We start from the raw sequence: 17,066 nt of genomic DNA, 5'->3' as shown, positions 1-17,066 counted from the left end.
CATTATTTTAACGATAGGAGGTGATTTCTAATCTAAAGCCGTGATTCACAAAGTGGCCCCGTACTTAGATATTCGAGGTACATACATGCCTAGGGTGACCACCAAATTCATGAGAAATATGTGATGATTATTAATTGTGAATCATGTGACTTGAAGTATTATTGAATTCATGTTTGATATGGTGAACAAGCATGTCCTGGTTTATTGTTGAATTATAAAACCTATGTGAACAGTCATATTGTGATCTTTTATAATCGCTGAATTATGTCAAGCATGTTGTTCAAATTTATATGCATGTATGAGTGTTTCACATGCAAGGATTATGTTTATGCTATTGTACGGGAAGTCTAGCCTACTTTGAGCCAAGTTTTCGTGCCATGTTGCACTGTTTATTCTACCCCGAAGTAGGGTATGATTTGGGAAGTTTATGTGAATTGAACTAAAGACTATTCGTGCCATGTGCACACCCCGCTTGTTAACTGTCAATGTTGGGTTATCTCAATAGTATATTGAGAAGGAACAATGGGAGTAATATCACTTAAGTTATATGTTTGATCACAAGTCCTAAATGATTAAAATAAAATGTCAATGTTTGGTTGCTTGTATTTTATGACTTGTTGTTGTGTCTTGAGTTCACCTTGTGCATAAAATATTAATTAACGTAAATTGCAACCAGGACGAGCTTCAAAACTCTTGGAACGTATATACCTTGAGTATGAACAATGGGGGGAGTCTTGCCGGAAAACTTGTACTCCTTAAATGATACAAAACTTTGTTTCATTCTTTCTTTTAAGCGCGGGAAACGAATCGGGTTGTTGTAGAATTGTTTGTTATCGGGTTTTTGATCTTAACCGAGTTAATATTTTTGGATCGGAGCGGATTTCGCGAGTTCGGGTTCTAAAAGACCGGACTAACCCGTGGGTTCAATGGCTTGGGTTAAAAATTGACAGCCCTAGTTTCGAAGGATACGAGTACTAAATATATTTTTCTATCTAAATAACTAATTCCAGTTTATTTTCCCGGCACAGACCAATTCTTGAACACCCCTGTACAAGCAAAATCCAATCCGTTTTCCCCGCCCTGACAAAATCTTAAACCCCTGTATCAAGACCAAACATTTTTTTTGTTGTCTTGTATATATATACTAGCTTCGTTCCACAATACATGCATCGTTTCTCATTTTGACACTATTCATCAACCAATTTTGACAATCATTCTTTCACCATTATATAAGAATAAAAATAGTCAAGTAAGATCTTTTTAAATTCATATCAATGCGAAAAATCCAAATATCAAGTTTTTATAATTTTTACTTATACGCAATTAGAGATATTGATGTTAAAAGAAGCGTGTTGAAATTTGTGAAAAAAGAAATGATGCAAATATTGTGAAACGGAGGAAGTATATGTATAAATAAGAAAATATGGTCAGCAATTTTTCAGTTTGATCACAATTACCGTAAGCAGATGTAACAACGTAAAAAGAGTACAAAAAATGGGCTTCAAGGTCATCACCAATCCCATAAGTGAAATCCATAACTAAGACATCAAGGAGTTTTGCTTTTGTAATTTTCCTTGTAATTATGCAAGGACAACAAGCCGTTTTGGCAAATAGGCAAATGTAAGTATTACCGATATCATTAGTCTCAAAGCTATCCATCCTTATAAATCTGCCCTCCCTGGGTACCGTGGGAAAGGAATGACATCCCTGATGTTGTCAATGCCAGTGGCAAAAAGAATCAACCTCTCGAATCCCAAACCAAATCCACAATGCTTCACAGTGCCGTAGCGCCTGAGGTCGAGGTACCACTCGTATGTCTCCAAAGGCAATCCCATATCAACAATCCTGCATTGTAAATAGAACATTTCTGAGGATCTCCTAGTTATCTTTTTTCAACATTAACCATTTAAAAAGACTGAAAATAAACCAAAGACATTACAGTAATCACAAACAATGGCCCAGAAATAAACAGCACAACCCAAAAAAGGTTTATCCTTCCTACCTTTTGCATATAACATCGTAACGCTCTTCTCTCTGGCTTCCCCCAACCAGTTCACCAACCTGCAAATACAGACCAACAGATATGATCATATGAACACCTAAAACCATGATTACACACATTGCCCTCATATACTGGCCTTTCAGTGAATCGGCTATCGCAAATATCACCACCAATGTTATAACAAATGAAGCACCCCCTCCTTCTGGAAATAACAGTCATGTATAGTAATTAACTTCTGCTGATTTAAACTAAATTTTACTGATTAAACGTGCTTTTGTTCATTAAAAAAAAGTACACTTTTAAACTTACTTTTACTGAACACTTCCTCCGTTTTTTAATACTCGCAACGTTTGGACTTTTTACATTATTCACATATTCTACTTTTATCATAGTTGGTGATTTATACGTAAGATAAACTATATCTTGTTAGATTTATCTCAATGTGGATTTTTGCTTAAAGAGAATTAAATGTTATTAATGATCATTGTTGTGCATTGACATGCGTTAAACTAACCAATGTTGCGAGTAAAAACAAATGGAGGAAGTATATTTTGTCGTTGAAGAGAGGGCCTAACTGACTAAGTGATAAAAGATGGGAAGAAGATATATTATGGATATTTCAGCGAAATCCTGATGAATTCCTGATTATAGAGTGTTGGGAGCTTGGGACTTTGTGACTACAAACACCAAACAAAATGAGTAAATAGAAGGATAGTGCTTTTTTGTTTCAGCTCAGGATTTCACCTTGGCAGGGAAGCATGCACTTATATCGAAGATAAGAAGCCTACCTTGGGCACAAGCACATCCATTGCAGCAACGGTTTTTCCATCATCATTGAGCCTCATATAAAATGCTTTAATATCTTTCGGGTAGTCATACACTATGACTGGCTTCTTGAATAAGACCTCACTCAAGTATCTGCGGGGTAAAGTGAACTATGACATCAGCATGGGCGCCATCAAGTGAATTTTGGTACAAACACAGATTTACATACCTTTCATGCTCAGTTGCTAAATCAATCCCCCATTCAACTTTATTCTCAAATTTTTTATCTGTAGCTTCCTGGAGCTTCTTCACTGCTTCTGTATAAGTAATTCTCACAAAAGGAGTTGAAGCAACCATTTTCAAACGATCAATTGCGGTCTTGTCAACGAATTTGACCATCAATTCCATATCATCAAGGCACCTGTCAAGTAACCGCTGAGAAACAAATTGTACATATGCCTCTGCGAGGTTCATATCATCCTGGGAAGAGAATATAAAATTTATCAGTTCAATGTTATCTAAAATTGTTAATAAATCTTACATATAATCTTGCATGCACAGAATTCTTGATAAAAACTAAACGAGAAAGCTGCGCACCTAGCCCCTTCAGGTATGTCGATCTACCTAAAGCCAAACAAACGCTTTAAGAGAAATTCATGTGCTCAAAGAAATACCATATAGTTCCCACTTCGATAAGAAAACTACGGATTTGGGTTGGCAAAAAGATCTGATCCAGTCTGGAACTCTGGATATAGTTGCAGGATATCAGGCAGCCCGTGGAATCTTTTATCAAGACTATATTTTACTTGTTTACTTTTGATGCAAGAAGTTGTAAGGCTGGTAAAGACATTCAGAGATTGTGATCGAAACTGAAAGAAAGCCTACTTGTGTTTAAATTCTAAATAAACATTTATTTCATGATCAAAACCCACAAACCAACTTCTGACGAACCCAAAACAGGTCAAGCACTGTATTATTCAGGCTGTTCATTATCTAAAAATAACATGCCGGCTGAACTGAAGTTCGCATCTTCATGTCCCAATCACATCTTTAGGAAATTCTGTTGGGGATGAGGACACTACTCAAGTACTCAGTATTCACAGTATCTACAAGTCTGAATCAGTTAATCCAATTCTGAAGGCGAAACAATAGCATGCAACTCATCTGAGTGTACAATTGTATTCCTTAGTAGTTAGTCCATTCACACCAAACATTATGATGATAGGCAATCAACTCCAAATCTACCAGCTCCTTTAACTTCACCCCATACACTCCACCTTTTTGTTCATGTACTAGGAATTGGTTTCATTGTTACCGTGTCAGCTCTACAAGGTGTATGTGCCTTACCAAAGGATATTGTGACAAGGGAAGAGTACCACTACCACGCTACCAATCCTCGCGTGTTCCATCAACGACACAGAAACCGTCCAATAATTTGGTCAGTCATATAACACCACGTAAACACAAACACACAATAGTTTGTAAGAAATGGACCTCAGATTCTGAAACAAATCTATGTGTATGGGGCCAAATGGCGATAAGCTCCTCTGCTAAGACTTGGCAAGTTCAGATGACATAACCACCCCATATTGTCCGTCTTACACTTATTATCTGAAAGAATATCTATATAATTGTCTGCTAGATCTCCTTGTCATTTAGCCTTTCATGATTTATACAATTTACAGACCATAAGAACTAAGAGAAACAATGCACATACCCTTCTTAGTTTCTTACTTCCTCAAAAGTAGTGTAATTTAAATAGAAAAAGAACAATAAAGCAGTTGCAGAATAGGTTTAATACTACAAATTAATGTAACTCAATATAATAAAGGGAATTTTATCAGAAACTTAAAATAGAGATTTTGCGAGAAACCAACTTTTAAAAAAAATCTTGCGAGAAGAAACCCGATTTACAAAATATTTTGCTAGAGACAACCTTAACCGGATTCTGATTATTGACTTGGTTTTCCAGCGTTGACCACCCACGTGGAACCCACTCTCACATTATTATTATTTTTTTTCTTTTTCTCCTTACTGTTCCTCGTCTCTTCCACGATTACACGTGCTGCACTTATTTTCTTCAATAAAACTCAAAATTATTTCACTAAGCTGCAATATACACACATTCCATGGGATAATTTCTTTGATTTCCTTTTTTTGTAAGGTAATTGTTGATTTGTAATTGTTTTTATTATTAAACTAGGATTTGTAATTGTGAAAAATGAAATTTGCAATTATTAACTAATTATAGATTGTTTGCATCTAATAGTAATTTGTGATCTATCCACCTAACTTATTATTGTCAATGGAAGCATCATTGTTTTTGGAAATAAGATGAAAATAGAAGAATATAATTGATTCATATATTTTTTGTTTTATGAAATTTTGGTAATTAATGGTTAACGAATTTTGTGTTTTGATGCTGGTTTGGTATACAATAGAGCTCGACTAGTGAAGAAATTTTAATTTGGGATGTTGGCAGTAGTTAAAGAAGGAGAAGATAAGTTAATAGTTTCATGGAAAAGGGATTATATTACTGAAGCAAGGGAATAGGGGATTAGTTACGGGAGATGGGAGGGTTTAGTGTCAGTGACAAGTAAATGTTAGTCATTGTAGAAGCTAATGAAGAGGAGAAGATGGGTTACAAAGGGAAAATTATTGAATGGAAGGAAAACAAGGGGAAATTAGAAAGAAAAGGGAGGGAAGTGGCTCACGAGAGTCCCACGTAGGGTTGTCAACGCCGGAATATCGAGTCAACCATCAAAATCCGGTTAAAGGTGGTCTCTCGGAAAATATTTTGTAAATCGGGTTTCTTTTCACAAGATTATTTTTAAAAGGTGGTTTCTCGAAAAATCTCTCTTTTAAAAGGTGGCTTTTGACAAAATTCCCTATAATAAATAAAAAGTTCAAAAAACATTGTAGCCATCTCTATGACTTGAGGAGTCAAATTCAAAATGAAAACTAATCCCACTATCCCAGTATTCTATATCATGCTATACACATTCACAAAGCCAGAACAACTACAAGAAACCAGCACTTCATAAATGCAAGCTTAGACACAAGGAAATTCATGTGGCCGGTAGAAAAAATTGTGGCAGCCATGTCTATTGCAAAATATCGCCATGTAAATGTCAATTAACCTAAGGTTCTGGAAGTCTAATTGAGCAAAAAAGTCTTTGTATGACCATAAAAGATTCATGGGCATGCACTTGATAAGTTGAGTAAATAAAAAGTTCGATATACAAAAAACTAGAAAAGAAAGAACCTCAAGATCTGCAAATGCCATTTCTGGCTCCAGCATCCAAAACTCAGCAAGATGCCTGGAAGTATGGGAGTTCTCAGCACGAAATGTCGGCCCAAATGTGTAAACGCTACCAAGGGCACATGCAAAAGATTCAGCTTGCAGTTGTCCTGAAACCGTCAAGAATGCCTGACGAGCAAAGAAGTCTTGCGAATAATCTATTTTCCCATCCTTTTTGGGAAGCCCAGGTTTAAGCTTAGCTCTCTCTTCCAACTTGGCAAGATCCTCTTTAGCTTTAGTTAATAGTGTAACAGCAGCCTTAATTTCCTCTTTGCTTGCCTTATCTTCCTTAAGTTTCTTAACAGCTTCCCCTTTTTCCTGAACAACAAGCTTTGCTGCTTCAATGTCAGCTTCTGATGGAGCTGGGTTTTCCTTCAACTCTTTCTCCACCTTTTCTGTCTCGTTTATCAACGTTGTGACTTGAAACATCTCACCTGCACCCTCACAATCACTAGTGGTGATGATGGGTGTATGCAAGTACAGAAAACCATGCTCTTGGAAAAATACATGAGTTGCATATGCAAGTTCATTCCGAATTCGGCTAACAGCAGATATCTGTTACAAAGAAATAGTCATGTCACTAGACATACTAGGTACCCAATTAGCATCAAACCTTAAAACAAAAATTTGATGAGAAAATTACATTGTGCAAATCTCAAACAATAACGCTACTATAAAATGCAATGCTCCTTCAATTTTACTTTGCTTTAATCTAATAGAGTTAAATGCAGTTAACATCTCAAGATCAGTACTATAGAATTGAAAAGAAATAATTATATAAAAAGAAATCTACACGACGAGATCTGCCTAATACAGCATCACCATTATGAGACTGAGATGATGAGGATCTGCTATAAAGAAGGCAAGGAGATAGGAGAAAAGAACAGAACAAAAAGATATAACGATGCTTCCCTGAATGAATGGGTCAGGGCCCGTTGGGCAACAAGCCAACAATGATGATGAGAAAATGTTACAAGGCTACCTTACTATGTCCACTTTGAATTGAGTAGGTAACAACATAATGATAGACTCATAATATTGAAGAACTTAGAACTACTAGCGGGAAGGAGATTGGAGAAACAATTTTACTTCGTATACTCCCTCTGTCGTTGCTAAATACTTGCAACGATTTGACTTTTGCACTATTCATACACTAACATTGATCACGTTTTCTTACTAATATATAAATCAAATGTTACATTTAATATGTTTTTGGAATAATCTTAGTGTATATTTTCAAAAATCAATTTTTTTTAATAGTTTTCACTAATATATAATTGCAAATAATTAACGTCAAACTAGTACCTTGGCAAGTCTTTACCGTAAGTGTTTACATTGAAGAGAAAGAAAGTGGATCCTTACAATTCTCTTTATTTCCCTATCTCCATTTCGTTTCATACCCAATAGAAAAAGAGAGAGGAAGGTGAGGAGCAAGAGGAGTGAGCTATCATTTCCTTCAAATCTTTCTCACTGTGTTATATAAATGAGAATAAAAGTTGATCCCTACAACTCCCTCCATTTCCCTATCTTCATTTCATATCCAATAAAGTGGCGCCCCTAGCTGGCTAGCCCTCACTCTCCCTCCCCTCCCTTTTCTTTCAAATCCCTCAATCTTTACTCTTTCCTCCCTACCTAATCAATACATTAAATAATATTTACCGACAAATTTGCATCTAGAAGAGACTAAAGCCAGCCATTTCTAGGAACACAAAGTTCAATAACCAACTTGTTGAAAACTAAATAAATTTACCATGGAATCAATGTTTTCCTCAAACTTCCTACAAGCTACATTTGGAAGGCAAAATGATTATAAAACAAAATATATATATATATATATATATATATATATATATATATATATATATATATATATATATATATAATATATATATATATATATATATATAAAAACCTTACGTATTTTCTGTTTTGTGAAAACTGGAAACTATTTTTGGTTTTGGTTTTATGTTTATTAGAAAACCCATCTACAAAATTCTTTAATGATCTTAATCTCTCGTGACCATTAATTCTAAGAATTGTTAATTATCCCTTGACCCCAACAAAATTGGAATAGTACATCTTTTCTTGAGCTTCACAAAATACATACTTCTATTTGATATATACAAGTTGGTGTATATTGAGCGGTATTTTGGAGGACTCACACAAAAAGAGTATTTTAGGGGTCGTTTGTTTGGCCATTTTGGAATGGATGGGAATGGAGTTAGAATCCATTCCATCCATTTTATTGTTTGGTTGGGCCGTTTTGGAATGGAGCTTCATACCAAGGGGTTCTATCTCCAATCCAAACCCCTGGAATCTCACACCCACCTCTTACCCCAAGATTCACAATCCATTCCACCAAGTTGCTACACCTGACTCATACAATAGTGAAGAGAGAGGAGATATGAGAGAGAGGTGCTGAAGACGCCCACCATCTTTGACTAGTGACCATCATCGGCAATCTTCACCGGTGACCTTCGACATGCAATCATCAAGGACCATCCATTTTCTCCAACGTCCACTTGTTTAACTCGGTAACCACCTCCAACACCGCCCAAGTTCTGATGAGGTGATATGCTTTCTAACGAAATTCAGATAAGTATGCTCGTATCAAGAAGGCCAGAAGCTATGGTTTTATTTCAAATTGTCAAAGTGTAATTGGGAACTAGGAAGCAACAATAATGGAGGTTAATGGTGCCTACAATCTCCGAATTGGGCAACCAATCTCCGACAACCTTCCGCTTCTCGAGGTTAATAGATTCCAATTGTTGATTTTTTTTTTTTTTAAATAATCTTGCCTTTGTTATGAATTTCCTGTTGGGTTAACTTTGGATTTGAGGCTCAATTGTTGTTAGTGGGAAGATTTTATTTTGGAATTGCGATTGATATGAGATCGATTTCTGCATGAACACAACACTGTCGTTACGCTTTTATGGCTAATCCATTCTTAATGTTTAGAATTTTGATTATTCGAAATGCATATTGTATAAAATAAATTATACAGTAAAGCTTTATTTCATGTTTTTATTTTTATTTTTGATGATTTTTTATGTTATTTAATTGGAATTGTAGTCTTTGAATTTGATGATTAGTAATTAGTAAAACTAGAAACTGGATACAAAATCCATTCCAAAAATGAACCAAACAGCATGAATGGGTTAGAGAATCCATTCCACGATTATACCAAACAGTTTCAGATTGGTAGGAAATAGAACTCATACCATCCAGGTATGAGATTCCATACCTATCCATTCCAGCTTAGTGAACCAAACGACCCCTTAGTAACTTCGCTTTCAAGTTGCTAAAAGAGTTTACGAGGAACACATGTTGTACTTTTGAACACAAATAATATTCCTTTTATGGTGTATAGTCAAGATAAATGTTAAATACTACAAATGGCATACGTGTAAAAGCAAAATTCAACTTTTTTAATAAAAAAATTAGCAATAATTTACAAAGAGTTTGCAAAGAGTTTACGAGGAACACATGTTGTACTTTTGAACACAAATGTTATTCCTTTTATGTTGTATAGTCGAGATAAATGTTAAATCCTACAAATGGCATACGTGTAAAAGAAAAATTCAACTTTTTTTATAAAAAAATTTGCAATTATTTACACGTTTGCCATCGATACATACAACTTTTATATCAATATTGCTTAGGAATTTCAATTTAGCATAACTAGTGATCACCACCATCCATGTTTTTTTGCCACAGCAAGTTACAACTACCATTAACACAAACGAAGGGCCGTCATTTCCAGCTCTTAAATTGAAGAATTTAAAAAACTCAAATTAGGCCCTTTTCGGCGGTAGTGGTCTAGGTAGCGTGTAGCGTTTTCTAAAACGCTAGTTGGGTAATTTAGTAGTGTTTGGCAAATTAGCGATTTGAGTAGCGGGTGAGGTAGTGGTTGAGTACATTTTAACAAACGTTAAAAAAAGTAATGTCTCATCCATAAAAGTAGCGGTGTAGGTATTTATCCATTCCCACCTCTTCTCCCACGTTTACTGGTAAAAAAAAGAACTCTTCTACCACTTCCAAGCTTCTCCTTCCTCTCCTATACTCCATCATTGGTTTCTGATCATCGACTCTCCGAGAAGCAGGTCGGCTAACATTATTCAGGTATGTTATCTACCTATATGTTTTTTTTTTTTGTATTTCTCATCTTAATCATATGTGATATTTCATGAATTAGGTTTTTGAATGATTTGTGTTTGCATGATGGTCCGATATATGAACAAAATTGGGGGGTCATTATTATTAATTTGCAAATCAACTAATTGATATTTATGTTTACTAGCCAATGATTTGTGCATACTCGTTAATGTTTCATGCAAACACACCTGACAATATGATAATCTTTTTTTGAAAGAAGACAACATGATAATCTTGATTGGTACAATTAATTTTTGCGTATTATAATCTTGACTAGCTAGACTCGACTTATAATGTTGGTCTATTTAGGAGTCCGTTATAGGTTATTATTAGAGTTATATTACTACTGATGTTATTAGGAGTTTGTTGTAAGTTGAATATTATTTGTCAATAGATATATCTAGTAATCAAATTGAACTAAGAAAGTTGATTTATCTAAGATTGGAGTCGGTTGATTTAGATGCATATCTGACCTGCAGTGCAAGATTTAGGTCAGTAAAAAAACATGAGTATGCTATTGTAATGATATAGTGTGCTCCGTATAAATGGATGTTCCTATTCTTTGGCACTTTACATCCTTAATTATCTTGACTTTGTATTTGGGACTAATGTATTCACAGGAGTTGTACTAGCTAGTCTTAATTAATTGTGCACTACTATTCCATACAAATATGTATTGAGGTAGTAAGGACCTAACCCGCAATTATTGTGCTTGGTGGTTGTGTTAGATGGCTGCATCGAGCAACAAAAAAGGAACTGTCTTTAAGTGTAGTGATCGAGGATTCAGTCGCGTTATGTGAAATTTGTCTTGCATTCATTAAGGACAATGGGAAGGTACAGTTTTTTAGGTGGAAAGAAATTCAAGCGCGAAAAAAAAAAGTTGGATGTAAACTTAGTAATCCAAATACTTGCAAGAACAAATACTTCCTCCGTCTTTTAATACTCGCAACGTTTGTTAGTTTCACGCATGCCAATGCACAACTTTGATCATTTATATCTTAAATTCTCTTTATGCCAAAATTATAAAAAGTTGATATTTTGAAAATACACATTGAGACAAATCTAACAAGATCCTACATGACTATGTTTTATCTTATATAAAAAGCACTAAGAATAATCAAAGTAGATTATATGAATAGTGGCAAAAGTCCAAACGTTGCGAGTATTAAAAGATGGAGGAAGTATGATACAATGAGAAAAAACTGGCGTACTTGGAAATCTTAAAAGTCATCAGAAACGGGTTTAGGATGGAATCCATACACGGGAAAAATTGAGGCTCCAAATGGTGGCAAAGAAAAAGCAAGGTGTGTATATTTTATAACTTCATAATGTTGTCTTAAAACAAACAATTATAAGAGGATATTAGTTTAAATAATAACTTTAACCTTTGATATATTGTAGGAGAATCCAGAATACCAAAAGTTTCGACTACGGGGTGTAATCTTGGAGCTAAATCAAAATTGGTAAAAGTTATTTGGAAAATTTTTATGCAACAGGGGAAAATGTCTATGTGCCCTCAATGGACTCCATTGAAGACCTTATTATACAAAATGAATGTATGGAGGATGGGAATATAGAAAATGACGGAGGCAACCCCTATTTCTCAAGTAACCAAATTAATGATGATATACTTAACAATGCCAACTTTTTGCACAATTTTGTGGAACAAGCACGTAATGATACACATATAGGTAGTTCGGCAAGTAGGTCACAAGTGACTCATGAAGCCGCAAACAATGACATTCGTGCTTCCAGTAAGATCCAAAAGCAGCCTCCAACAAAATCTAATAGTGGCCAAAATAAAACGTACAAGAAGAAAATTTGGAGAATCTGCAATGTTATCTAAGGGAATTGTCGATTTGATAGAATGTGTTAAGCTCATGAGTCAAAGTAGTACATCAAATGATAGTATACCTTCATCCATATCCAAAGTTTCTTTATCAATGCAGATTATTAGTCGTATGATGGATAAAGAGTGTTTGGAGAAACATAATGAGTTGTGGTTATATGCTACTACTGTCATAGAAGGTGCAACTAAGAGGGAGGTTTTTTTTTTAGTATGGAGGACAATGTTAGCAGAGCTAAATGGTTAGAATATTTATTTAATAAGGAACATATGTAGAATGGGTCAACTAGTTTAGGAATTATTGTTTTGTTTGTTGTAGTGGTAATTGTTCATGTTTTGTAGTTTTGAAATTACGAGATTATTTATGTTACATTCTTAATTTATTTTTTCTAGAGATGGTTTTTGTTAGTACTTAAATTATGATATCTTTATTTATATAATCTTACTTTATACCCAGTAGGTTTGGTTATAAATAGATGAGGATAGAAAGCGTAAAATTTGGATTGCAACCGCATTTACAATGTATTTGATATCCGCATTTACAATGTATTTGATATCTGCATATTTTTACAAGTATATTTACAAGGAACCATGCATGACTTCAATTCTAACACGAGAAATGTGGGTGAAAGAAGTGTTGATTGGTAATCCTATTCGATGCGTTAATGCATTTAGAATGGAGCCAAAATTATTTTTAAGATTATGCAATGATTTATCAACGAAATATGGATTGAAAGCTAGTTGTAAGTTGTAACATGTCTATTCTCGAGAAAGTTACATATTTTTATATCACAAGGTGTTTCAAATAGACTTCTTGGTGAGCGTTTTCAACGTTCTGGTGATACTATATCTCAATTAGACTTCTTGGTGAGCGTTTTCAACGTTTTGGTGATACTATTAGTAGGGCAATTCATGATGTCCTCAATTCAATTTCTTGTCGAGCAATCAAGGGTCTTGCACGTGATATTATAAGACCATATGATCAAAATTTCACATGCGTGCCGGCTAAATTTGCTATGGATACAAGATATATGCCTTATTTAGAGGTATGTAATAATTAATTATCAATGTTGTTGTTATGTAAATTATCTATACTTAAAGACGATATATTCTATTTCAGGATTCTATTGGATGTATTGATGGTACATATATATATTGGATGTATTGATGGTACATATGTAGAAGCATGCATACTAGAGGCCTTCATATGCCTTATAGAGGAAGGGAAGGAATTCCTACATTCAATGTTCAATGTTTTACGTTTGTGTCAGCAGGGTGAGAAGGTTCTGCCCATGATACCCGTGTGTTTCTTAATGTTATTCAAACTCCAGCATATAAGTTTCCTAAACCGCCAGAAGGTACGTGTGTATTGTTTTTATTTTATAAAAAAGTATATAAAAATAATAGTTTAGGTGCTAAATATGCATTTTATGATGATATATTTGACATTGTTTAATCTTATATTCTATTAGGTAAGTATTCCAAATCGAAAAGGTTATTCAGTACCATATCCCAAGATACGGTATCATAAGTCACAATTTGAATACGTGCCTCCCTGCCTCAAAAAAAAATGATCGTGAAACTTTTAACCATTGGCACTCGTCTTTTCGAAGTTGCATAGAGAAATGTTTTGGAGTTTTGAATCAAAGGTGGAAGATATTAACCAAAATGCCACAATATAGCATCGAGAAACAACTACATATTATAGTTGCTACATTTGCACTTCATAACTATATTTGAATAAATTCTCCAGATGATCCCCTTTTTCGAGTATTAGAGGAATATCCTAATTTCATACCTTCATTTGAGCTACCTGAAGTTCGTGTTCCTTCACATGGTGGAAATGGGGAAGAGAGTTGTAACGAAATGAAGGCTATTCTTGACCGTACAATTGTTGCTTTATGGAACGCAAGGAATGAAAGACAACACATTTAGTCATTTTAACAAGATACTTTAATTTAACATTATCTATAGTAAGAAGCAACGTACGTATTTTTGTTTTTCAAGGAGTGATATTTTATGCTTGTATAAGTATAATGTTTTTTATACCTTTTGAGTAATAAATAGTTATTATTTATTATTAAAATGCCGCATTGAATATGATCATTAATTCGTCAAATGGTTATTTTTTTATTTAAAATAATGGTTATTTTTTTATTTAAACTAATAACATTTATCGTATATATATAACAAGTTCAACGCCAGTTTTGCCAAACACTCGTACTATGAACCATGAACATCTCCTTCTACGGCTAACCGTTAACCGCTAACCGCAAATGCTAAAGCTACCCGCTATTGCTAGTTTTGCCAAACAGAGCCTTAACATAGATTGAATTACGTAAGTAAGAAGAACGCATCAAAATGCTGGTGAAAAAATGTGCACAATATTCCCATATAAACTACACAAATTCCACAAAGCATAATAATGAAAAGAAAAAAAACAATCAAAGCAATAGAATTACCAGGTTAGTTCGAGGTCGGAGATGCAAACGATCGCGCAGAAACTCAAGTGTAAGCCGAGTTTTAGGCAAAGGATAAGTAGAAGGATCAGCAGGACCCAATTCCAAGACTTTATCAACCCTAAGTTCAATCTTCTGCCTGGTACCTTCAGGCGGCGTCTTAAGGGTGCCGGAGAGAGAAACAGATGTACCAGTGTGAATAATTTGGCTCAAATCGTAAACCGCAGCGTCGACCATGACTTGGAGATTGGCGGCGCACGAACCATCGGTGAGTTCAAGGAAGGCGAACGCACCTTTTCCTTGTTCTCTGCCGGTACGAACCCACCCTCCGATGACGACAGTTTGTCCAGCGAGGGAGGCGCCGCCGTCGGGGCGGTTGAGGATGGAGGCGATTGGGACGCGCTTTGAGAAGCGGGCTAGTGGTAGGGTGGATGGTGGTGTGTCGGTAAGAGTGGCGTTGGACATTTCTGTTGTTGGCGGCGGTAGTGTCAAGTGTTCCGCCATGGAGAATGTGGATTCTTGTGTGGAATGCCCTCAGTGGCTCACTGTGCCCTCTGCTAAAAGTGTAAACCCCTACTCCCCTCTTTTTTTTTGTTTTTTTTTGTTTGAGATGACGTTTTCCTATAGCTAGAATAAGGGGACGTTTGGTTGGGGTATTCAGGAAAGGGAAAGGTAATCAACTACCTTTATTCCCTTTCTTGTTGTTTGGACCAATTCAATCATTCCCTTTACCCACTTGATTACCCAATATCCCTCTACCATGATTCCCCACCTCCCCTAAGGAATCACCCTTACCCCCAAACTCCTCTTCACCCAACCAACTTAACTACCACTTTGACCATCCTTGACCACCACACCACCACCTATTCATGGTCCCAACCACCTCACCAAAACCCCCAAAAATCCGTTGAACCACCACCAGCACCACCAAACCACCGTACCACCACCCAACACCACCGTACTGTTAGGTTATGATACATATGACAATTCATAAATCATGCGGAAAAACCATAAAGCCAGGAAAACATATTATTTACACATAATCATTTAGCATAGTTTAGATGTATACTCTTTGTTGCGTGCCTTCCCTAGCTGCGCCCGAACCGAACAAGAACAAGTCTTTAGGACTCCAAGTGTCGTCCCTCCGTAGATAGTCCACAGCACGTCCGGATCCGCCTTAAGATTGACCAACTAGAATCGCCCTTAAGGTACTATTATTTTCGGCACTTTTAGGCAAATGTGTGACTGAATTTTTCTCTCAAAAACTCACTTTTTAATACTTAAAAAAAACTCGTTGTAAATATGTGACCCTAGGCACCTATTTATAGAGTTATGGAAAAGGATTTGGAATCCTATTAGGATACTAATTTATTTAATTATAATCCTACTAGGACTCTAATTAAATAAACTAAATCTTTTAGGATTAGATTTAATCATATGACGAATCCCGGTAGCCTTAGGATTCGAGTAACACACTTCGAGTAATACGCTAGCACCGCACGCAGGCCTTGCGGCCCACGCACAGCGCCAGCCCACTCGTCGCAGCCCCGCGCGCGCGCCCAAGCTTCGGCTGGGCCTGGCTTTTGCGCTGGGCCTGGTCGTATGCTTGGCGTGTGGTCGTTGCGCTTGGCTTGCTGGGCGATGGCCCGGCTTCGTGCTGGTCCTTCGTCTGGCAGGCCTCGTCCGATGCTAATTCGTACGATACGCTTCCGATTAAATTCTCGATTCCAGAATTCATTTCCGATACGAACAATATTTAATATTTCCGATTCCGGAATTAATTTCCGTTTCGAACAAATATTTAATATTTCCGTTTCCGGAATTATTTTCCGATTCCGATAATATTTCCGATTCTGACAATATTTCCGTTTCCGGCAATATTTCCGATACGTACCATGTTTCTGTTTCCGGCAACATCTACGACTTGGATAATATTTATATTTCCGATACGATCCATATTTCCGTTTCCGGCAATATCATCGTTTCCGGAGTATTCATTTCTTGCCTGTGACGATCTCAGCTCCCACTGAAACCAAGATCCGTCGATTCCGAATATCCATAGTTAGAGTATTTAATGCCATTAAATACTTGATCCGTTTACGTACTATTTGTGTGACCCTACGGGTTCAGTCAAGAGTAAGCTGTGGATTAATATCATTAATTCCACTTGAACTGAAGCGGCCTCTAGCTAGGCATTCAGCTCACTTGATCTCACTGAATTATTAACTTGTTAATTAATACTGAACCGCATTTATTAGACTTAACATTGAATGCATACTTGGATCAAGGGCATTATTTCCTTCAGTCTCCCACTTGTCCTTAGGGACAAGTGTGCATTTCCTAATTCCTTTGTCGCTCGATGCTTGCTCTTGAACATAAGGTAAGAGTTGTCATCCTTATTATGTCCAGAGGTGTTCCTCGGTTTCAGAGTTCAACTGATCAAATAAACAGATAATCATAGCCTATGATTCATCCGAGCACGGCCATGCATTTCACAGTTTCTAGCTCTCCGAGTGGCCTTGTACAACTTTTAAGCAT

General features: G+C 36.0%; 1 protein-coding gene across 1 annotated transcript; it reads right to left on the bottom strand.

Annotated features, from left to right (window-relative positions):
- Window positions 1-1,385: 1,385 nt before the first annotated feature.
- LOC110804703 (asparagine--tRNA ligase, cytoplasmic 1) lies at window positions 1,386-15,180 on the bottom strand. The gene is made up of 6 exons (XM_022010317.2): window positions 14,532-15,180; window positions 6,033-6,623; window positions 2,997-3,247; window positions 2,791-2,920; window positions 2,003-2,061; window positions 1,386-1,845 (listed from the first exon to the last, which is right to left on the bottom strand). Exons 1-6 carry the CDS (start codon window positions 15,030-15,032, stop codon window positions 1,662-1,664), a joined length of 1,716 nt encoding a protein of 571 aa, XP_021866009.1. The 5' UTR covers window positions 15,033-15,180; the 3' UTR covers window positions 1,386-1,661.
- Window positions 15,181-17,066: the final 1,886 nt, after the last annotated feature.

The sequence above is a fragment of the Spinacia oleracea genome, chromosome 1 (assembly GCF_020520425.1).
Source record: "Spinacia oleracea cultivar Varoflay chromosome 1, BTI_SOV_V1, whole genome shotgun sequence".
NCBI lineage: Eukaryota > Viridiplantae > Streptophyta > Magnoliopsida > Caryophyllales > Amaranthaceae > Spinacia > Spinacia oleracea.
Note: the sequence above shows the minus strand (reverse complement) of the source record. Positions and strands in the feature narration are given on the sequence as shown.